The following is a 22,713-nucleotide window of genomic DNA, read 5'->3' as shown; positions in this document are numbered from 1 at the left end:
CCTTTCCCGTCGGGGCCGACGCGAGTCTTGAGGGAAAATAGGACACAGAAGTGCTAATAATAGCGAAATCATTCAAACGGAGACAAATATTCTCGTTGAAAATGAGAGGAAGTTCTACTTTTACGCATTATTTCGCATCGTGATGCTCATTGCTTGCTACTCTTTGACCTCAAATTCCGAATATTTTGGCACATTTTCAATTGAGCGGCGTGTGCAGTTCCTGTAAACTGAAAAGGGGATTAGAAAAAGACGTGAAATCCTGTTTTTTTGGCCTCCCAGGTTGAGTCAAGGAGAAATGCAAATAAATAGAACTATCAGTGTCTGCGTGGTCAGATAAGCGCCAGAGGCTATTCATACCCTGACAGCTTGACTCTCCTTGCCCCCCCCCCCTGAAGATAAATGACCTTGTTGCAACACATCAGTGTCTTAAGATATTCCTTCCCGATTTTAAGCGGATGGAGAAAAAAAAAAAAAAAAAAGGCTGAGTGTACATGAAAGCAATATCTGAACGCCTCAGTTGCCACGAGGATGTGTGTTTTAACTGAATTTCTGGTCTGGTATCCTTCACAACTGTGCAGCGCCACATAAACGCTCCTGTCTAAAGACCCAAAGACCCAAAGACCTGCTGTAAATCAGTTTCAGCGAGGTGAATTATTAACCGAGACACGTCAGATTCCTCCTGCTGATTCAGCCCTTCTCCCGGTCCCACCGTGACTTTTCTCTTTTCTTTTTTCTCTTTTCTTTTCTTTTTTCTCCCACAAACTTTCATCACCTGCTCCAACCGGCTGTCAATCGCCCACGCAGCCTCGGTCGCCCCGTTCCCCTCGGTCTTTGACACATCTGCAGCGCAGTAAAGATAAGGGAGCGCTTTCAAATGGCTGGTTCGGACAGAGACTCGCTCTGAAAGTGGCGAGCTCTCGGCAAGAATGCAGCGACAGGTCTGGACCTGAACTTCCGCATTTCAAGAGGAAGAAGTCAGCGGCGCAGATGCTGTCTGCATCAACACGCCCAGATCTGCCTGCGTTTGACAGTTGTTTTTTTTTTTTGGTTATTAGAGAATAATATTTTAAGCTGGAATTGATGTCCGTGAACCGGTTATCTTAAAAACTAACTGGTGAAACAAGGATTAGAAACATCTGAAAAGGTGAGTTACGGCTCTGTTATATCGGATGTTGTACCTTCAGGTGACGGGGAAACACTCATAGCTGCTTTCCTGTTGGTGTACAGCGGACTTTGACAACTCCATATATGAATCGTTGTGCTGTCATATGAAACCTTTTTTTTTATTTTCCTCATCCAGCGACAGCAGATTGCCTTGAACGAGACGGGCATGGGAGGATAATGCTCATAATGCGACCCGCAAATCTTAAGAAATCCGGTCAGAGTTTGTGATTCAGGGCCTCCTTTGGGACACTTAGACTCTTAGAAAGCTGTCAGCTTATGTTAAAGCTAGGACCGAACAAATGTCATTGTCACCTGAGATCTTTCAGGCTCCTCTTGAACAAGGCGCAGCTAAGGTCGCTGTGCAGGCGCAAGGCACCCATTAGGCCTATCCTAGTTTGACAGAGAGCGCGTTCATCTGCGTTTTCTTCCTCTGCCTTCCGACCCGGGTGGACCCAGCTCTAATTTCCGTCCGCTCTGTGGATCAATAACCACACGCAGCTCATAGGGTTGGCCCTGTCATTTTCCAGCTAATGGTGCCGTCGGTTTGTCGCCGGTGATTGCGCGCATTTTGGCCCTTTGGAGATGAAATGAAATCCCAGAAAAAGAAAAAAAAAAAAAAAAAAACCGGACGGAATTGCGTAAACAAGCGTGTCACCGAAACATGTCCGTTTGAAGTGATGGAGTAAAACCCCAACGTTTAGTTGACAAGGGGTGTTATCTGCTTTTGAGTGTTATCCAGCAAGAGAACACCGCAATATATGTTTATGCAGACTGTCAGATGAAACACGGGGGATCTTGTGTAAGAAAAACAGAGGCGCGTAGCCTGTACCCTGCTACTCAAGTACCGTAGGTCGTGTGGATTTTCACCTAAACCCTCTTCCGCAAACATGGATTGGAACCTTTTTGTAATGTCAAATGCCAGTTGTGATTTCTTATTCTCGTGCCCTCCAGCGGTTCGTCTCCGCCGCCTAGTCCCAGATTTGCCTACTTCGCACCAGAGTACACCCAGTTCTGTAAACACGTCCCGCCTAGGACACATGCATAGGTATTTAGATCTGAGTAAGAGAAGGAGTTCTCTGTAAACTATGGTAAACACGCCGTGGCTGTGGGTTGTTGTCTGGTTTCCATTTTCTTGCCCGAGGCTTGAGTTACACGTGTAAAAAATAGAGTCACTTACATGCTCCGTTTTCAACCCCCTTTATTTCTGTGAATACCAGAAGTACGGTGGTGTGTTCTCAAAAGGCGTTGTGCGGGTCTGGAGGGGTTGCCAGATTTCATGCCCGAGTGTTTCCCGTAATATTTATGAATGCTGACAAATCACATATTTTCAGAGCGGTTTCTGGAAAGAAAATCACGACGATATTCCTTCATCCAAAGTCATTTGAATGCAAATCATGAGTTCACGGACGTGAACCTGTTGTACAGTAAATGCACTGACTGACGGAAAGATGAATTGGTCACGTACTCTCCTCGTGTCACCTCACAGAGGCGAATCCACGGTTGTCGCCAGTTTGGTCTCTTTGCAGAAACCTGTTTGATTAAAGTGGAAAAGTGAGCTCACTTCAGAGCACTTCATGCTCCAGTAATACCTCTTTCAAGTTGTGTTAGTCATGCCAGCCCCCCCCCCTCCAACTATAACGGTTCTCAAAAGTTGCTGATAAAAATCTTTGGCTCAGGATAGTGGGGTATATATGGATCTTGCGAAATCATGCAAAAGTCTTTCCTTTTAATGAATTCATTTATTTTCTTTAAAGGCCCGGTCGGGCACGTGGAGAAATTATTCTAACTTATTCTTGCTGCGAGCTCGATGAGCAGATGAAATGAGATTGACACCACCCTTGTGCCTGTGGGCTAAATGTTAAGCACACAGACTGGAAGCAGGGGGAAACGGGCTAGCCTGGCTCTCTCGCCACTAAAGGTCACCGAGTAACGTGTTATATTCCATTAGTTTCTGTGCAAGACCGAGCTATGCTATTTAAAAGTGGTATCCATCTAAATCTTGGCAAGAAAGCAACTAAGCGTATTTCCGAAAATGTCGAACTATTCCTTTAAGTATGCTTATAGGCTATAATGACATTCATTCTAATGTGGTTGAAACAACACCAGTTTGAGGTTAACGCCTTTGTGGTGGCTTTAAAATAGGCTTAACGTTTGCCTCCATTAGCAGAAGCTTGTTTTTGTTTTTTTTCTTTCCCCGAGCCCTCACCACGAACAACACTCATCCTCTCCGAGCTCTCTTCGTGTCTCTTCGCCTCGAAAAGCAGCTGCCGCGCTGTGACCTGACCTATACGAGAATTATTTCCCTGTGTGACTGAAAAGCGTCTGGGCCCTGCAAAATGAGGCTTTTCAGGCCATTAAAATGTGACATAACGTCAGTGTGAGTATAAAATGACATTAAGTTTGTAGCGGGCTGCTCATGTCACCATTTCCTACACGATTTCAACACTGCAATTAGTAGGAAGTCTACCCTTTACCACTTCCTCCTGGGGCCCTGCCGTTCTTGTAAAGGGGGTGGAGGAGCGCTGCAACATTTCGAAAGACCCACACACACACACACACACACACACACACACACGTCACATGGAAATTAATTGGAAACATTCTGTTAGCACGCTAAACAGTTGTCTCACAATATCACACCCAGGGTTTCGCAAGGTTTTTTTTTTTTAATCTTCAGTCTGCCTAAATTGACGTCCAGAATCAGAGGGTATACAGTTTTCTCATCAGCTTACAACCATACATGCAGCTGCCATCTGTTACGCGGGGGAACAATATGTATCCATTTAACATACTAATGAGAAACATCATGTTCCATCACTTCATGAACTCTCACCGTGAGCACAGTCAGTCGCACTTGTCTCCCCTCCACCGCGTGACCCAGGGTTTTCCCCAGGTCCCTTTTTGACTCCATTCTGGCAAACGTTTTCTCTTTTCCCGCCGGATCTCGGAGTTTGCTGAACAGGTTCCCAACTGTGACGAGTGAAGGCGCTGAGTTACGCTTTGTTATTTTCACATCTAATGTACCATTGCAGAAAGAAAAAGTGAGTTTAAGGGGTGGTTGGATTTTTAAAAAAAACTTCATCATGTGTAGTTTATATGCGACACCGAAGGTTTTGGTATAAGACTCAGAGTCTACAGCCATACCAGCGTCCCTGTGGGGCTGTACCACGGTGGTGCTTTCGTCCAAATGCTAATGTCTTCATGCTAACACGCTCTCAACGCTGGTCCCACCTGCTAGCCCCATGCTAGCGGGTGGTGTTTACCGCGGTCACCTTGATTTAGGGTGCTAGCGCGCTGGCATTTGCCAATTAGCAGTGAATACACAAAGCACAGCTATGGCTGATGGAAATGTCTGTACCAAACTTCATTAGAATCCATCCCTCCAACTTCATAATTTCAGGTGTTAATTGGAAAAAATGTACTTTAAAAAAAAAAAAAGTTATCAAATTTTTATCAACAATTACTTTTTTAGCGCTAGTGCGGCCGCTGAAGCTTACTGACAGCCACAGAACCTCGCTTGGGGGGGTGAAACTCGTAGTTCGCCCGGCCGCTGCCCTTCCAGCTTTCAGCCAGCGCGGTCTATCGGTTACCCAGGCCCAGAGTTGGCCTCGCAGAGTACCGCGCATTTTACGCTCTCAGCAGAGCACAATGTATAAAACCCATCGTCGCAGCTCTGCGGGAGGCAGATGAGCGATGCGGTTGCACAGTAGTAGACTATAGCGTTCTTCTGCCATTACTGATATTAATACCCCGAAGTGGTGGTATTAAGTCACTGCCCCCGCTGCGACTGCATGAAGTCCTGTCCCCGGCCGCTACTGGCTGCGTTCCACTGTAAGAAAACAGGCACTCTGTTTTGACTGCACACTCCAGCCCATCACAACATTTGCTCTGTGAAATGAGGCTTCTAATGATACATGAGAGACAGCCTACCGTACACGATTACAGATGGAAATCTCGAGTGAATCTTCGGGAGTTGTTTTCAGGAAAAACACAACTACTAGAGCCGTCCCCCCTCGGGCGATTGTGCAACTAAACTGAAATGACTGAACCTTGATGATGCTGACATTTCCCTCCATATGTCAGGCTTCAACTATATAAAGCTACAGCAGTCGCTTGACTTGATCAGCAATTTTTAACAAAGCTGGTTATATGCGAGCATGCGTACTTTTAAGGTGTCAGTGGTTTCATTTTCCTTATGACTCTGCATTTTTCAGGATTCAGTGTTTGTGATCCTGAAGCATTTTCATTTTAGTTTTGTATCATACAGTACTTGAAATGAATGAGTAATGTCACATATAATGAAAACAAACACTGTACATTGTAAACACGCAACGTGAGTGCATGGTTTCAACACATGATGGTATTAAATGCCGTTACAGGGCTGAATGCATGGATGAGAATGAACTGCAACTTGTGCGAGACCTGGTGTCATTCGGCGTCGGTGTTGCATTCAAAAGAAGGAAGACTGAAGGCGTCAAAGTTATATTAGTCCAGTGGTTTTGATTAAGATAACTACAAAAAATGTTTGATGGTCTGATAGGCAAAGGTTTGTCAGTGAAAAGGTCAATTTTACTTCTGAAGCTGACAGAAAAAGCAAAAATCGGATAATACTGCCCCTTCCAGCGCAACATGTGTAAACAGATATGACAAATTCTGGCAAAAAAAAAAAAAAAGGAATGCCTGGAAAGATATGCATAAATAGTTTTTTTTTCTTCCGTCGCCCTGGGTTGGAGAGGTTTTGCCAGATAGCATAGCCTCAGGGTATATATTACAACCGCACACATTTCAAAGGGAAGTAGCAGTACTGCGTCTTACCAAAGGCTTTGTAACATGCGTGTGTATGTGACGTTCGTGTCTCCATGCAAATGGATTCACCTCTCCGGTCCACACATTCCTCGACTATAATTCATCGTGACAACCATATCCCGTCCGTGAAAGCTCTTTGCGGCCTTGCGGCACCAATCAGTGCGGCTCATCGATACACCTGGTACTCCAAGCGGTGGACGGTTTTCGTGTCGTGGGAAAGTAGTTCAAAGTCTGATCTTTTTCGCGCGTTTTCTGAGTCTGACAATTGTGCTGTTTGCTTTCACCAGATGGATGACATTGACGCCATGTTCTCTGACCTGCTGGGGGAGATGGACCTCCTCACTCAGGTAAGCTCGGCCAGTTGTCATGGCAACTACAGGACATGACTGGTCATACAGATTTATTCCAGCGCTTCACTCCACATCTCAAGACTTTTGCTCCTTATTATGTATTTCTTTGTTTCTTGTTTTATTCTTTACCAGTCAATATTACTTATTATTATTGCCCATTACTTATTGTTACTGTTTGCTTTTGAGAACAAAAATAACTACCTAATAATAGTAATGGTAATTTTTTTTATTATTATTGAAGATGATAAACACGTAGATCAAAAGGCCAAATTCAAGAAAAGATGAGATTTTAACGTCATATCTTTAAAGGGTAATTGGAATTAACTTTTCTTTTTTTTTTTTTAGCTGTCACAGTCGAGTGCATCAGATGCTCTCTGTTTTAACAATTAAAAAATCATTCGTGCTTGAAAGGGATTATATACATCCGTCATGCCACACATACACAATTACCCATTTTCACCAGACTTCCCAGGGTTAATTCTTTCATCTAATACCTTAAATATACCTTAACTTTTCTCCCTTGAAGACAGAAGACAAACTCACTAAAACCCACCATCGATCACCGGGACACTTGAGACTGGCAAGCACAACAGACGCGGCGGGAGGGGGGGGGGGCACTCTTTGTGGTCACCTAACAACCATGAATTACACTTCCTTGTAGAGGGGAGGTCAAATGGCAAACCCATGAGCCGGCTAGAGTTTACACGTTTTTTTTTTTCTCGGTGAAAAGCCCCGCTGATCACTTTGATGTTGTATTCCAGCCTACCAGTCATTTTAAATCACTTCCATTTCAGCAGGGGCTAATATTACACACAGAAGCCCTGTTAGGTGTAATACCTCAAAACAGATGTAACATTAAACCTGTAAACATTATACCTTCTTATATAATGTTTGGGGACAGTTTATGTTTCAGAATGTGTTGTGGATTAAGTCATTGAGCCTCTGGGGGTCCTGTGGCTGTACGGATATTGTATTCACCGCCTTGTTCATTCTGTCCCGCAGAGTCTGGGCCAGGAAACGGTACCTCCAGAATCTCTCCCCACCACCAACAACGAAGCCAGCTTCTCCATCGGCTTCACCGACCTGAATGGTGACTTTAACATTTTGTCTGTCGTGTGTGAAGAAATACGACGTCGAGCTGGGCGTTGAACTTTTGCAGCACGCCAGGCCGGGATATATATATATATATATATATCGCATGTTTAATGCAGTATATGTGGCTACTGCTCGAGATGCGATTTCAGACGAAGATTACGATCCCTGCACGTGCTAGTTACGCTGTGTTTGCCTCTGGCTCTTGCGGGCTGTAAAACAAGCAGTAAATATGTGAAAGCAAGGTCACAGCAACTGTTATTAGCACTCTACTATGAGTCCTCCTTTCCCTGTTTTCTTTTCAGTACATGCGTCATTAGGTGCTTCTTGTCAGATCAAGTTTATATATGCATTGCAGCTCTCTATAATAAATGCAAGTCTCAAAGGACTTTACAGAAATAAACGTGCCTCAACACAACTAAGCAGGTTGTTTTTACTGCAGAGCTGGATGTGTCAGTTTCAAAAATGCTGTGAAATTTCCGTGTTTAATTACCTTTAACAACTACGACTTCCCTGGCCCCTCCACACTTTTTAGCGTCAAGTCATACATACCCGAGCTTTCGGAAAAGTTCAACTTTCCTGATCGTAATTATAACTTGGACAGAAACATGAGCGCCGAACGAAATGAAAGAAAAAACCTTGTAGCACCGCTTAACAAAAACCCCAAAAAAGGAACTTATAAAAAGGCTTTGGGGGAAACTCACGAGTCATAAAATAGGAACTAAGGCGTATTCTACATGACAATATTTGTTTTACTTACTGGTCATGTATTTTGACAGAGGCAGCACAGACCCTTACTTTACTTGTAAAAAATATTCTTGGCACTTAAATATACACACTTGAATTATTTATTGACACAATCATTCTGCTTCTAACACCAGAATCCCTCCATGAACTGGAGGACAATGATCTGGACGCGCTCATGGCTGATTTGGTGGCTGACCTCAGTGCGACCGAAGAGAAACTCGCTGCGGAGATAGGTCTGAAAGTGCCATCACCGCCCCCGCCAGACCTGCCGCCACCACCCAAAGGCCTGGGCGCCCATGCTACCGCTCCGCAGGCCTCACCAGCGAGCAGCACAAGCAGCAGTTTTAGCACCCCGGCCTCCTCTGCCGCCTCCCCTTTACCACCTCCGCCTCCTCAGGCTACAAAGCCTACAAAGGTGTGTCAGCCTGCGCGCAGTTTGTCGGCACGACCAAGTAACAGCAGCAGCTCTGCAACAACCTTTGTACCGCTTTACTACTGGGTGTTGGTCCAAAATTTAGAGAATTTCAAGAAAGGCTTTTCAGACTAATAGAGGGTATATGGGTACAGCTTCAAGGGAAAGACAGCGCGGACAGACAGTGGAGAAAAAAAAGAGGAGTTCTGTGCCTCGTTAGGCTGCTAAAATATAATACCGAAGAGCAGAAACATGAAGCAGAAAGAGGAAATAATGTCACAATCTCTGTTTTACTGCTGGTGTGTTTTGGTTTACCAGGAGTGGTTTCTAAGAAATTCATGACAAGACAGTACTATTTAAAAAAAAAAAAAAACATCACCAGTTCCCGGGATATAAATTTCTGGTGCGTCCTTTTTGTCTTTGCGGAACTGGGAAGAGTGGTATTGCTCTTATAACAGCTGGACGGTGAGATCATTGGCGAGGTTGTTCCTGGACAGAGGCATCTGTTACAGTCACAGAGACCTGTGTGAGGCAAAACAGTCCGTCTGGAGCAGATCAAACACACGCAGCCGTGAGTCAGGAAAGAGTAACAGGATCAATACCAAAGGTTGGAGTAGAGGAGGTAAGATGTGGCAGCGGTCGGGAGGGGGGGGTTGAAGCCCAGACGGGACCTTATGGCTTTAGCAGAGCTTGTTACCTCATCCTTCTGAGGTAAAAACACCAGCTGTGCAGAGGCAGAGAATGCGTCATTGTTAGGCAGAGGTGTACAGCTTCATTAAAACTGCACCGTAGGCAGGATTTTTAAACGCACCTGACTTATGAGACGAAGAAAAAGGGTATCACGTCCCTGCCAATTGAGACCTAGTAGAGACCTGTTCGTAATTTTCCAAATTAAATTCTTGAATGGACGCTTCTCCACCCGTGGGATATTATGAAATTAAAACTGAATCAAAACAAAACACTGCACCTCCTGAGCAGCGTTGAGACGCTACAGCCATAGAAATGGATATTTTGCCCCTCATTTACCTTTAGCACTGTTTTTATCAAAGCAATGGCTCAAGGTTTTGGGAAGCACTCATCTTCTGGTGTCTGCACGGTTAAATATCAAGCTATATCCAGCAGGCGATCGGCTTAGCTTAGCATTAAGACTGGAAACGGGGGTAAACAGATCTCCAGGCTCAGTCCAAAGGTCACAAAACTTGCCTACCAGCTCCTCCAAAGCTCACCGACGGCCGGCTGTAGCCTCATACCTAACGTACAATATGAGAGCGGCATCAGTCATCTCATCTGTCAGCCGGGAAGCAAATACGAATGTCAAACCTTTCCCCTAACGCTATGGCGAGATTGTGCTGTGCGCAGTTTACTGACATCAAAGGTGTCACTTTTTCCAAAAATTTTCCAAAGTATACAAGTGTAGCTCTAACACAATGTTGCTATGATAAGTATATATCACACTTACTCTAGATTACAACTAATGGCAGATGAACATCATTCTTCACCATCATTCAACTGTGTCATATTGATTTGTCCTGTCTAGGAGGAACTCGAGGCTCAGGTGAAAGCTGACAAAATCAAGCTTGCGCTCGAGAAGCTCAAGGAAGCTAAAGTGAAAAAGGTAAGACGACCAAGCACTCAAGCGTACTCCTCTGATCTTACACCCACTGGCAACAGTGAACTTTAAAAAAAACTGTGAATTACGGCAACACGGACTTCACTGTACATAATGTTGAAACATAGCATGCCTCTTTCTTCCTTTCCGGTGGAAGAGCCCATCAATCACAGTAATGTATAGCCACCCTTCATCCAGCCAACGTCGTGAAGGACAGCACGGCTTCCTCTTTGGGTGACATGTGGTCATTTTTCTCATCTTCAAAGCAGCACGCAAAAAGCGCAGACGTTTGGTCACGCACGCAAAGCTTCACATCGGGATGTGTGCGGTTTTACAGTGCACGGCTTCGTGCTGACTGCATGCCATGCTTTTATCATAGTACGGTAGACCGCCATGCTCTACACTTCTACTCATGGCACACGTGTAACTCTGTTCCCCTGTTGAGGTAATTAGTAGTTATAATTTAAAGTGATTACAAATTCATAGAAGTTGTCTAAAATCTAAAGGGAACAAATAAGTCACGTCTGTGTGTGTCTGAATGCTGAGGAAACCACAGGCCGCTGACCTTTTTCACAGGAATTTCTGTCTCTGAGTTGTTAGACACAGAAGAGCAAGTTGTACTCTCGGTGGTTTCAGCAGAATCTAGTCAGACGCCCCATCAGGTTTCAGATAAACCCACCGGCTTCACGACACGGATCATTTATTCTGAAGTTATCTACCTTGCATCAGGAAGTACTTTGGGAGGAAAAATAATTTGCTATCCAGTGACATTTCATTCAACCACATGCCAAAATCATATTGTTTTCCAGGAAAGGTTGAGATCGAGTAACATGTGATCTAACACGCTAAACCCTCTTGTGATAACATCTCTGCAACCTACATTTTTTCTGACACAAGGCGAGGGAGCGGCTGACCTCGGATTTGTGAAACGCCTCGGTTTCCCAAAGCTGGATTTGTTTCCAGATGAGAGGAAGTGTGAAGCCATATGAGCCTGTGAGGAAAGCGCTGCTCTGCTCCAGATCTAAATTAATCTCAGCCAGTTCGGGAGGAGGATCTAAGACTGCAAAAAGAGACAAATACAATTGAGAAGAAATTACTAAACACTCCAAAGAGGTTCAACAGAATGCAGAGACAGAAGTGCTGATGCACGACGTCCTCTAGTAAAGCTAACATTAGGAGACAGAAACACCCATTTAGTGTATTGTAGCCTGTAATTAAACTGGCGAATAAACAACCTGCATGTGCTTTAAGCCGGGATTTCATGTCTCACTCCAGAAAAACCTGCTGCTGTCCCTAACATGTTGGAAACCTTCAACTTCAATCTGTCACGCAGACACGGAAAACCCTCTTGTTACAGCCAAACACTGGAATGAACAGTTGCAAGATATGCGCTTTCTTGCTTTCTTGCTGACAGTTAGATGAGAAGATACTACTTTCATGTCTGTACTCTGCAGCCAGGAGAAGATTAGCTGAGCACAATGACTGGAAACAGGGGGGAAGCAGCTAGCGTAGCCCTGTTCCAAGGTAACAAGAAGAAAAGAAGCAAGAATGTCAAACTATTCTTTTAAGCGGGAGTTTTCACTTGTTGGAATATGAACAATTTTTGTCTTATGGTTTTTTTGTTTTGTTTTTTTTTTTGTTAAAGAAATTACAGCTACGTAACGCAAAGTAAAATAAAGTCACATTTTTCTGACAGTTGGTGGTGAAGGTGCTAATGAATGACGGCAGCTCCAAAACTCTGATGGTCGACGAGAGGCAGAATGTCAGGGAAGTCTTGGACAACCTGTTTGAGAAGACCCACTGTGACTGCAATGTAGACTGGAGCCTGTGTGAGACCAACCCCGAGCTGCAGCTTGGTGAGTTACTGCAGTAAGCCTGAACATACTGCACTGTAGCGTGTGCTGTATTCTGCATGGTGGTACGACTGTATGTGTAACCTGGTGGTGGTGGTGGGGGGGTAACACTAGCACACAGGCTGAGGAGGGTTCATGAGCAGAGATGAATCCATCAACAGTCACCCTCGCTTTTAATGCGCTGCCACCGGGTGATGTAGCACCGTAGTGGTTCATTCTGCGGTAAAAAGTCCTCTGGTGCACAGAGAGTGAGGCATTTTTCCCGTTTCCAGTACTGGTTTGAAATAAATCGAATTAAAACTACAGATATTTCGTTGACAGACATACAAAGAAGATTCAAAGAAAAGAGATGTCATATTGCTGGTGACGCTGCTTTGCTGGCAAGTGATTTCTGGGTAATGTAGTGCAGGAACACCACAGTAATAAGCGCTAGCTGAGCGGCAAATGTATCAACAAAACCAGAAAATCACAGTGGTGGTAGATTACCAATTTAAGAACATAAGGCTTCGGTGTGTTTTTATATGAGCTGTCAGCTGAAAACACGCACACAATGTACAGTGTGGGATATTTCATCCTGGTCCAGATGATGGACTGTGTTTTTATTGGCACGATGGCGGCCACACTGCAGCAAGCTCACAATGAAACATTGATCTCACTCCCATTTATCTCTCTCTCTCCTTCCTCCTCTCTTTCCTATAGTCTCTCGATCCATCTCTCTCTTACACACCCGTAGAGTGCAGACAGGTGGGTTTAATTTGTTGTATCGGACACTGTCAGTCATCCTCCCTGTCATGCGGAAATAGGAGCCTTATGATCTCAATCCTCCGTCTGAGCAGCCTGTGCTATATTTATTTCAGCTGTTGAACTTTGCCGCCATCAGTTTCTCCGGCTGTTCATTACCATCTGTTTTCTCTGTTTTCCAACAACGTCGTCAGATTGTCACGGAGATAATTCATATTGTTAAAGATCCAATCTTATATATCGCGAACAAGGAGTCATTGTACTCCATCCTGAAACAGCTTTAATGAAATACTGGTGGTAAAATCATTAAACTTCACGGGCAATAAAATGTAAGTCAATATTGTTTTGCTTGAAAATTATATTCAAGTAATTTTATATGCAGCAAGTTAAGCTGTGACACACTAAATTAAAGGATAAGCCTAGAATTACTGTATTTTTTTTTAAATATTTTTCAGCAAATTCCATTAAAAGACCAAAACCAAGAATGTGTTAGTCCATTTTGCAAAACTTCCCTACCCTGTGTGTGGCACTCATCCCCAAATCCATTTGTTCCGCTTGAAGATGCAAATCTTTAAAAAAAAAAAAAAATTGGTCACGATTTTACAGTTGTATGTTCAAAGTCATTTCCTGAAACATCTGGGCATCGTAGTTTTTGTCAAACGTCGCCAGAACAGGAGCGCATTTGTTGGGGACTATTTCCAGCAGCGAATTAATACACATTTGGCATGTTCGTGTTTACAGTAGCGAGGCAGAGTGTGTGGGTTTGACTCACAATAAACAAAAGTGCTCATGTTCATTGTAATGAAGGAACATGTCCCCAGGTGCAACGGTGCACCTCATTCATGTGTTTTTAATAGTTTTTGGAGACTAATACATGTGTACAGCACATTGGAATAAGATGTATCAGGTTTTTCATACACAGACAATGCTTGTTGGTCGGATCAATACACTGATGGTTTTGGTCGTTTTATGGGATTTATTGAGAGATAGAAAAACGTATAACATCTGTTTGCCGACACATATCTTGTCACAGAGCACATTTACAGTGGCCTATTTGGAATTGTGCCATTGCTAAGAAGTGCTAACAACTTCTTACAGTAACCAAAAAAACCCCAAATAAACCTAAAAAAAAACTGTATACTGTATATCACACCTCCATAGAGAGATTCACTCTTTTACTCTCTGGATATGATGTGATCTGATGGTAGAGATGATTTATCAACGCTGCCAGCGCAAAAATAAATGAGGAAATGTCTGTTTCCCTTAGGCCACCATTGTTTATTTTTAACCAGTTGATAGTCCATGTTTGAATTAGCTGTCTGAGACAAATATAGCTACTTATAAATTCTCCTGTGTAGGCCGTCGGACTCATAGGCACGGGGTTGCACAGGGTCTTGTGTTATCTCTGACTAACGGGGAACTAATGGAAACGGTGTGCGTTCATTCACTTTTAAAGGCGTGTGAACCACCCAGTGTGTGTTGGGTTGTAACTACTAAAACATTTTAGCCTACGTTTAATCTTTAGCAGTAAAAAGTCAAGACACCCACAGAGCTCAACAGCATCACCGTGTTCAAACAAATCTCTGCTGCTAAATTCTCCCACATGCTCGCCATCCACCCGCGCGGAACACACCATGCAGTTAACGCAGTTCAAAGGGATTTTTTTTTTTTTTTTTACTCCTAATCACTCACTCCGGCAGCAAAGTCGCACCATCCATTTAATGATTGTAATAGGCAAACTACAGACTGGAACCCCAGCAGCAATTTATTTAAAGCCTATCTCTTCCTCGGCTGGTAGCCTGTAATTGAGGAGCAGGGCTAAACTACAGTCAAATGCCCAGAACATGATGGAGATCTATGGCACCGAGTGCGTGGGTTGGCAGAGCGGAGGAGGAACAGGAGGTGGAAAGCTCTCTTAATGTGTTTTTCGAGCTTTAGCTCCATTTCAAGTTCCTCCGGCGAATTGGGAGGGTCGTATTTTATCGGGCCCTTCCTTAATTCAGCCCATTTGAAATAGTCAATTACTGTAAACAGCTGTGAAGCTGACTTTGAACCAAGCTCAGCTGATATAAAGATGTCGTGATAGAGTGAACTACTGTGCACATGGTTAAGGCATTTGTTTTGGCATGTTTTATAGTACAAAGCTAAAACAGAGGGGACATGGAGAATATAAAGTGAGATTAAGGAGCAGTAGCTTCTGGTTTTTATAATAATGCGCAGTCGACTCAGTGTGAGAAAGTAAACTGGAAGCATTTTTCACCTTCCAAAGCCGGAGCATTGGCAGTAGTGTTTGAATGCGATTGTTTTTTTCACAGCAGTGGAGAATGGAGAGCAAGCAAACGCATTCATTACAGTATAGTACTTAAGTAAAATTTAGAGGCACTTCACTTGAGTACTTCCATTTTGTAAGACGTTTTACTGCAACTCCACAATTTATGGACGGTCCTCACCGGAAAATGATAGCTATGGGATCCCTGGATACTTTGCAGCTAGAATTTTTACACAAAACATATAATACACACAGAATAAATGAGTATATTATATTATGAGTATCACAACCACCCAAAACTATGAATAATAGGATATGGACACAGATTAGCTCACATAGATTACTCCCATAAATGAATGGGGGACTTTTACTTGTGCCGTGGGTGTACAGCAGGCCAGCGGACCTCTGGGCACATTCTCCTAACAGGCCCCTTCTCCTACCTGCCAGCTGTATTATGTATGGAGAAAAATGAACAAAGTACAAGTGAATATAAATATCAGATTGGACTAAAGGACAAATATCCACTGGTCACTGGGGTCCTGCTCCGGTCTGGCCTGACCTTCGGACCCTCCTCCCGGGGTGTGCGCCCAGTTCAGACCTCTTCAATCATACATCCGTGACTTGTAGTAGAGTATTTATACATTGTGGTACTTTTACTTGAAGCCATTATGTTTTAGATTTTAAGAATTCCAGATTTGGCACCCCCTAATGGTAAAATCAAAGAACACACTGTGACCTCAAAAAAATAAATAAATAAATAAATAAAATAAAAGTTACAGACAATATGGCTTTAAGGCGATGATCTGAATACTATCTACGTCTGTTTTTTCTCTTTGCAGAACGGACATTTGAGGACCACGAGAACCTCGTGGAGCCACTCCTGGCATGGATGAGGGACAGCGAGAACCAAATCCTCTTTAAGGAGCGGGGAGAAAAATATGAGGTTTTCAAAAACCCACAGGTTAGTCCCCTCACTGTACTCGCCGACACGCATTAGCTGGAAACGATGTGTGTGTGATATCTCAAAAGTCCGACACTATTCTTCATTATTCTTGGCCTTGGTTTGCGCAAATCTATCTCAACATCGTTTCAGCCCAGCGCCATCTGGCTATTTTCACCAGTTGTCTGAATTATGAGATGTCTTTGCTCCATGCAGGATGACCTCTTACATTTATGTCCTCACTTTAATATATCAGACAAAACAGCTACAGGCAAAAGACAACAAGATCTTGGCACGTTTGTTGATATGATGGATCCCTTTATAATCTTTGGTCTGTTGGCAGAGACAAATAGCCGGGTTGGAAAACCGCTGAGATATTCTCATTTTTTAAAGTCCTCCATTATGTCTTCCACGTCCCACAATAAAAGACAGATCTGTTTTTTGCAGTACCTCCCTATCAGTTTACAGTTTCAACTTTTGACAAGAGCTACAGGAATAGAACTCCCTTCCTGGCTTTCTGTCACCATAACGAAAACATATGGGCGCAGGTTATGATATGACATCAGACTAGCCCAGTCACACGGGGGCACAGAGTTGGGTTTGGGGTTTTTGTGAGAGTAGATAGTGTTGGATGTGTGGACCAGATTTCACAGTGAAACGAGCAAATAGTTGCTGAAACATTTCACTCAAAACCACATTGCAGTTGCTAGAGTCATGTCGCTAACATGGCTAAAAACTGCTAATATTTTTGGAAAATGATGTATCGGTTGCACTGGCAATCATTAATGCAGTTTGTTTTTATTCCTGCAGAACTTTTATCTATGGAAAAAGGATAAGAAAGCTCTCAAGGACATAAAAGACAAAGACAAGGAGATATTAATCCAGGTAAATAAACTTATATGCATAAGGTAAAATAGTTTCTTTAAAAGTGACAGTTTTCCCAGTGGGAGCCCCTCTTTGTGACTCACCCCCGTCATCCCTTCTTCACCTCGGCAGGAGAACTTCTGCGGGACGTCCATCATCGTGCCCGACCTCGAAGGGGTGCTGCACCTCAAAGAAGACGGCAAGAAGTCCTGGAAGCAGCGGCTCTTCCAGCTGAGGGCCTCTGGAATTTATTATGTGCCCAAAGGAAAGACCAAGGTCAGGGGTCAAATGAGGGGGACATCATTTCTGGCAAAGACCCAGACAATAAAACACACAATCCAATAGTAAACACACATCTGATAGCTGGTCCTTTAACCCGAGATACATTCAGTTGTGCTCGGGCAAGTTGAACAGCAGCGGTGAAAGATGAAAATCCTGCAGATATGGAGGTATTTTTGCAATGTCAGCTGAAGTGTAAGGTCAGTTTTTTTCTCATTTTTCACCGGGACCACAAAGTTCTAGTGTGATGCATTTCTGCTTTATCAACCCCACTCTTGTTTCATGCACTGCTGAATATAACTAGAACCTTTACTCCCTGCTGGATACCTACAGTATGTTCACTTACGGTATATCTTAGATCTCTTGGCAGCTCCTACTCCCAAACCTACCACTCGTACAGTACATTATGCACTACTACTGCGTTTGTAATGCAGATATTCAATTCAGTGTGCACAAAAAACAAACCGAAAGAGGACAAAAAAGACACTACAGTTCAACTTGTAATATAATGCTCTTTTGTTTCTTTTCAGTCATCCCGTGACCTCGTTTGCTTTCTCCAGTTCGACAAAGTAAATGTCTACTGCGGCAAAGACTTTAAAAGCAAATACAAGGCCCCAACTGACTTTTGCTTTGTTCTGAAGGTAAGCTTAAAATGTTATGTTTTATTAGTCAGGTGGCCGGAGCCACAAATGCTTTTACTGTGGAATTAATGAACAGAAATGCTGCAACTTCCCTAAACTGTGGTGTCGAAGCCATTTACAATAACACAGAGTTTCACTGTTTCGCAGGTCCACAGTGTACACACGGTGCAAAAGATATTAATGCAGCGCTGACTGAAGTGACACGGTGGTTTCAGAGTCGATGGTCAGCTAAACAGCTGCTTGTTTTGCTGGGACGGAGAAATACAATAAATAGTTTAGTTTGAAGAAGTGAAACAACACCATTTTACCCAGTTTAGCTGAGAGTGGGGAGAAAGAAAGTGAACAAAAACAACTTTTGAAGCATTTCCTTCATATTTCTATAAAAGAAATTACTGTAAAACCACCATGCATTTAATTAAAAGAGTACTCTAAAATTGAGACTATTAACATTGATGTGAGGTACCCACAGTGCTCATTTAAGAGTGAGAAATGCTGACATAAAAAAGAATTAGATGGGTTGGTGGTCAAGTTTTAATGGGATGTGAAAGTCTGCGTTCTTTTTTTCCTATCTTATCTGGGAAACACTAGAATCAGCAGATACCATTAGACTGGATGATGAGGATCAAAGCGAAAAGAGCTTAGAGAAGCAAAGAGACTGAATTACCTACCAGTGAAAGACAGAGTCCTCAAGGTTTTAGATGAAGAGAGGAGAATGAGGTGCCGCTTGTCCAAGGGCGAAGGCAAATGGCCTGCCAGGGTGGACATTTTGGGAGGCTAGCTAGGCTTCACGTGGCCCCTTTTCCTGCTGTTTAGGCATCACACGGTGAAACTGTACCACTCGGCTGAGGTAGATGGTGTGAATGACAATGGTATTGGTATGATAATAACTGAAGCTGTATTTAGCTGCCAAAGTGTTCAGTTAGGGTGCGTTTTGAGACATTGGCGGGCTGGCGTCTGCGAGCTGCTGGGAAACGGCAGCCATTCATGGACGGCAGCAAAACGATTCAGCTTCATCTTTTGGCAGTTATGCTGTGCATTCAGAGGAGTTGCCCGACGTGATCCCTAATACCATCCGCATTATGTACAACTGATATCATGACATTATATGGGAAGTTAACGTCTTCTTTGGGGGAAGACGACCGACTCTAGACCTCTGCAGTATGCATTGCACGACAAATATTTTTGTAATGAGTAAGACTGGGCAAGACTACATTGTCGAGGATAAAACCAACAACAAAGACTATCTGAGCAGAAAACTCAAGCGTCTCATTGGTCCCCATTTAAACAAGACAACTGAACTGAAGATACAATACTTTGAAAACTAAAAGTAAATATAAAAATTAAAATTAGAAAAAAAAGTTTTCTGCTTTCCGCTTTTCCTTCCCTGTTTTTGTTGACAAATAGTGACTGCATTATCCCAAACAACAGGAAATGAATATTCAGAACCCATTTAACTGGTGTTGCCTTTTGACACTGATTCTAGACTCACTCTGCCCCCTCGTGGCAGCCTGTGATATCCTTAAACACTAAGTCATCACGGCTCCTGGGTTAGTTAGGGCCCTTAGGCAGAGTCAGTGGATTTTTTTTTCACTTCACTAATACAGTGCAGTTTGGAAAGAAGGAGGTCATGGTGCCATTATAGAGTATGTCTCCCCAGAGGCTACTGTTTGTGTGTTTTGGTCTGCGGCCACCCAAAAAAAAAAAAAGAAGCTGACTGCACATTTAGTGTGAGTTATACCGAAAGCCAGGGTTGTGTTGTTTCAGAGTTTTGTAACGACAGAAAGATGTAGGTTTCTTCTTTTAGAGTAAGATGGCTCAATGATGAAATACTTGTGTAAAAGGAGACGACCCGTGGAAATGTGGAAAATGGGTTTATATGTAAACTAATAATGAATTCCCTGAACTCTACATTTACTATTCTTTCCTGATCTGAATCTCCTACACAGCGATGTGAAAGCAGCTGAAAGTAATCACTGCTAGGTAATTCATGAGGTACATTACCAACTTCAGTTAGGATAACATGAAAACATGTTGAAAGTATAACCCTGTTATGGCGGCAACTAATGATTATTTTCATCACCGATCAATCTGCAGTTAAAGGGCGTTTTCGGGATAAATCGTTTGGTCCATAAAATGTCAGAATATAGGGAAAAATGGCTGCCAGCTAGACTGTCACAGATTCCAAAAAAGCCAAAGGTGACATCTTTAAACTGCATGTTTTGCTCCAACTAACAGTCCAAAAGCCAAAGACAGTCAGTATACTATCACATAAGATTTCCAACAAGCAGCAAGTTCTCACAGCCAGCCGGATGAAGCTCAAAGCTCTGCTGTTTAAAATGGCAAGACAAGAAAAAAAAAAAAATGAACAAAAGTCGGTGGACACATAATCTTTGTTCTTTAGTGGCCTAACCATATGTTTTATGTGGATTTGTCTCTTATAGCATCCGCAGATCCAGAAGGAGTCTCAGTACATCAAGTACCTGTGCTGTGATGACGCTTGGACCATGAATCTTTGGATGACCGGAATACGGATTGCAAAGGTAAAGCTGAGCCACTTTCAATAACAAAATTCAGTCGCCACGAGACCAGAAGATATAAGGTCCCGCTCTGTGTTTTTTTTCTCACACTTCCAGTACGGTGAGCTGCTGTATGAAAACTATAAAACCGCCGAGAAGAAGGCAACTGTCACATCCGTGTGGACGAACCGCAGCACTCCATCGAGCTCCAATCCGCCAGCGCCCTCACCCACCGTCAAAGGTAGCGCGACACAGCATCTCCCTTTGCCGGGTGTTTCACTGCTCTGAACAACCCAGACGTGGTGACATTAGTCAAAACCTTTTCCTTGTACAGTACGTTCCGTCATGGTGTTTCTCTCCTTCCAGCCAAATCACAGAGCCATGCAAACGGTCATGCTCCTACGCCCCAACCAGGACCTGTATCTAAGGTAAACAACTCTCCACTATCAATTGACCTGTTGATTATTTCTTAGAATAACTGATTAAATGTTAAGTCTATGAAATGTTAAAATAGTGAAAAATGCCCATCACAGTTTCCAAAAACCAAAAGTGATGCTTTTTCGTTCGAGCAGACAACAGCCCAAATTCAAATATATTCAATTTACAATCATATAACACGGACGAATGCAGCGGACCCGCCAGCACTTTATTTTAAGATTCCTACTTTTTACTATGGTTTCCTCGAAAGGAACTGAGATGTAAACGTAAATGCACAGAAAAGTTCCTGGAAATTATTATGTAATTTGCTAGCAATTCCAGGAAAAATGTAGAAACTGCTGGCAGGCAAGTTTCAGTCAATTAGTGGATCGACAGAAAATGTATCGGCCACCATTTTGATTATGGACTAATCGTTTCCTCTGTCCACCTCCTGTACATGTTGCATCACTATTTTATATATAGTCTCCTCAGGACTTCAGAAATTTCCCACCTCCACGCCCACACTCGACTGAGATTCTCCCGCCACCACCTCCGGACCCAGTGTTCCCTCCTCCGCCACCTCCCATGGCTGCCAAGAGTTCCTCAAAACCTGCCACCCCCCAGCAAAACCTGCCAACCAACTTCCCTCCACCTCCACCTGCAATGGAAAACCTCCCGCCTCCACCTCCGCCCCCATCCGTCAATGACCCCTCGGAGGCCCCACCTGACTTCCTTCCACCCCCTCCTCCGGCCACAGGCTTTGGTTCACTGCCACCTCCTCCGCTGTCGGTGAACTCTCTACCACCACCGCCTACTTGTTTCGGGGGTATGGACCAGTCTCTGCCTCCTCCGCCACCAGATCCCGGGTTCTTACCGCCTCCTCCGCCTCAGCCAACGTTCACAGGGGCTGGAGCTCCACCCCCACCTCCACCGCCTCCTCCACCTGCCCCTGCCGCCGCCCCAAGGGCAGTGCCGCGGCCCTCTGGATCAGTCAAGAAGATGCCTCCTGCTCCGCCAAAGAGGACTACACCCTCGCTGCAAGGTGGAGGTGGAGGAGGGGAAGGTGGAAACTTCATGTCAGAACTGATGCTAGCCATGCAGAAGAAACGTAGTGATCAGTAGCCTGCGCGAGTCATCAGTGGAGTATAAATACATTATGAACTCTGCCCGAACACAGAACAATTTAACCTTTAATCAGCCTTTTTCTCGATTTCATCAAAACAGCTCGTTGATCCACAGCTGTACATAACATCTCAGAAATGAAGCCACTGGAGATCAATACAGACGATATCTCACAGACATTCATCCCTTTTCCTTTTTTCTAAAGAGCTTGTCCAGAACATAACCGCGCAGGAGTCGGTAGAAAGGGGGGATTGTTCTGACGACGTTTTGTAAGGTGTTTGAAAACTTGAGCTCAAAGATGCCAGTGACTGTCACAGTTTGCTGTCAGAAAACATAACGCAGCAAACACCAAGGTGTATCTTTTTTTTTTTTTGTATCTCATAAGAATATAATGCTGTCATCACACTTCAGAGACATTTTTTTTAATAGAATTGTACAGTATATATTGTCATGTTTGCATGGAGGGCTATAAATACTTTCAAACACTTTCCCACTTACCTTGGAACATAGTTTACCCAGCCAGTTTTCAAATGACAGATACCTACATAGAACCTCCTGACTAAATCCCTTTAAATCCTGGTGGCATAAGAAATGCATGGACTGAACATCATTTGTTGCTGGAATGAATCATTGGATGTTCCTTCCGTCATCGAGTACAACCTGCTGCCATTGGATGTTTGGCAACACATGATATATGACATACATCTATCTAAAAGCAACAACCTCCTTGGATTGAGTTTCATAATCGATCAATGTGACGCCTCAAGGATGCTATAAAATTCTCGAAAATTTAAAAAAAAAGTATTGCAGCTAGTTTCCATTTTGTATCTCTGCTGTGTGCAAACTGTATGTGAATAGAGTTAGGTGTCACACTGTATGTGAACCTGGATC

At 43.5% G+C, this 22,713-nt stretch overlaps 1 protein-coding gene across 1 annotated transcript; it reads left to right on the top strand.

Annotated features, from left to right (window-relative positions):
- The first annotated feature begins 988 nt into the window (after window positions 1-988).
- Window positions 989-22,659, top strand: LOC120789707 (amyloid beta (A4) precursor protein-binding, family B, member 1 interacting protein). The gene is made up of 14 exons (XM_040126624.1): window positions 989-1,144; window positions 6,258-6,317; window positions 7,323-7,410; window positions 8,294-8,574; window positions 10,109-10,186; window positions 11,877-12,036; window positions 15,883-16,004; window positions 16,794-16,868; window positions 16,980-17,123; window positions 17,657-17,767; window positions 20,209-20,307; window positions 20,401-20,524; window positions 20,650-20,711; window positions 21,184-22,659. Exons 2-14 carry the CDS (start codon window positions 6,258-6,260, stop codon window positions 21,820-21,822), a joined length of 2,043 nt encoding a protein of 680 aa, XP_039982558.1. The 5' UTR covers window positions 989-1,144; the 3' UTR covers window positions 21,823-22,659.
- The last annotated feature ends 54 nt before the right edge of the window (window positions 22,660-22,713 follow it).

The sequence above is a fragment of the Xiphias gladius genome, chromosome 5 (genome assembly GCF_016859285.1).
Source record: "Xiphias gladius isolate SHS-SW01 ecotype Sanya breed wild chromosome 5, ASM1685928v1, whole genome shotgun sequence".
Lineage (NCBI taxonomy): Eukaryota > Metazoa > Chordata > Actinopteri > Istiophoriformes > Xiphiidae > Xiphias > Xiphias gladius.
Note: the sequence above shows the minus strand (reverse complement) of the source record. Positions and strands in the feature narration are given on the sequence as shown.

What these genes read in the sequence shown, in the direction of transcription:
- LOC120789707 (XM_040126624.1), top strand. Translation starts at nt 6,258, where the DNA reads ATGGATGACATTGACGCCATGTTCTCTGACCTGCTGGGGGAGATGGAC. An exon ending in AGGAAGCTAAAGTGAAAAAG is followed by an intron (nt 10,187 to 11,876) that starts GTAAGACGACCA and finishes TTTTTCTGACAG; the next exon opens with TTGGTGGTGAAGGTGCTAAT. An exon ending in ACTTTTGCTTTGTTCTGAAG is followed by an intron (nt 17,768 to 20,208) that starts GTAAGCTTAAAA and finishes TGTCTCTTATAG; the next exon opens with CATCCGCAGATCCAGAAGGA.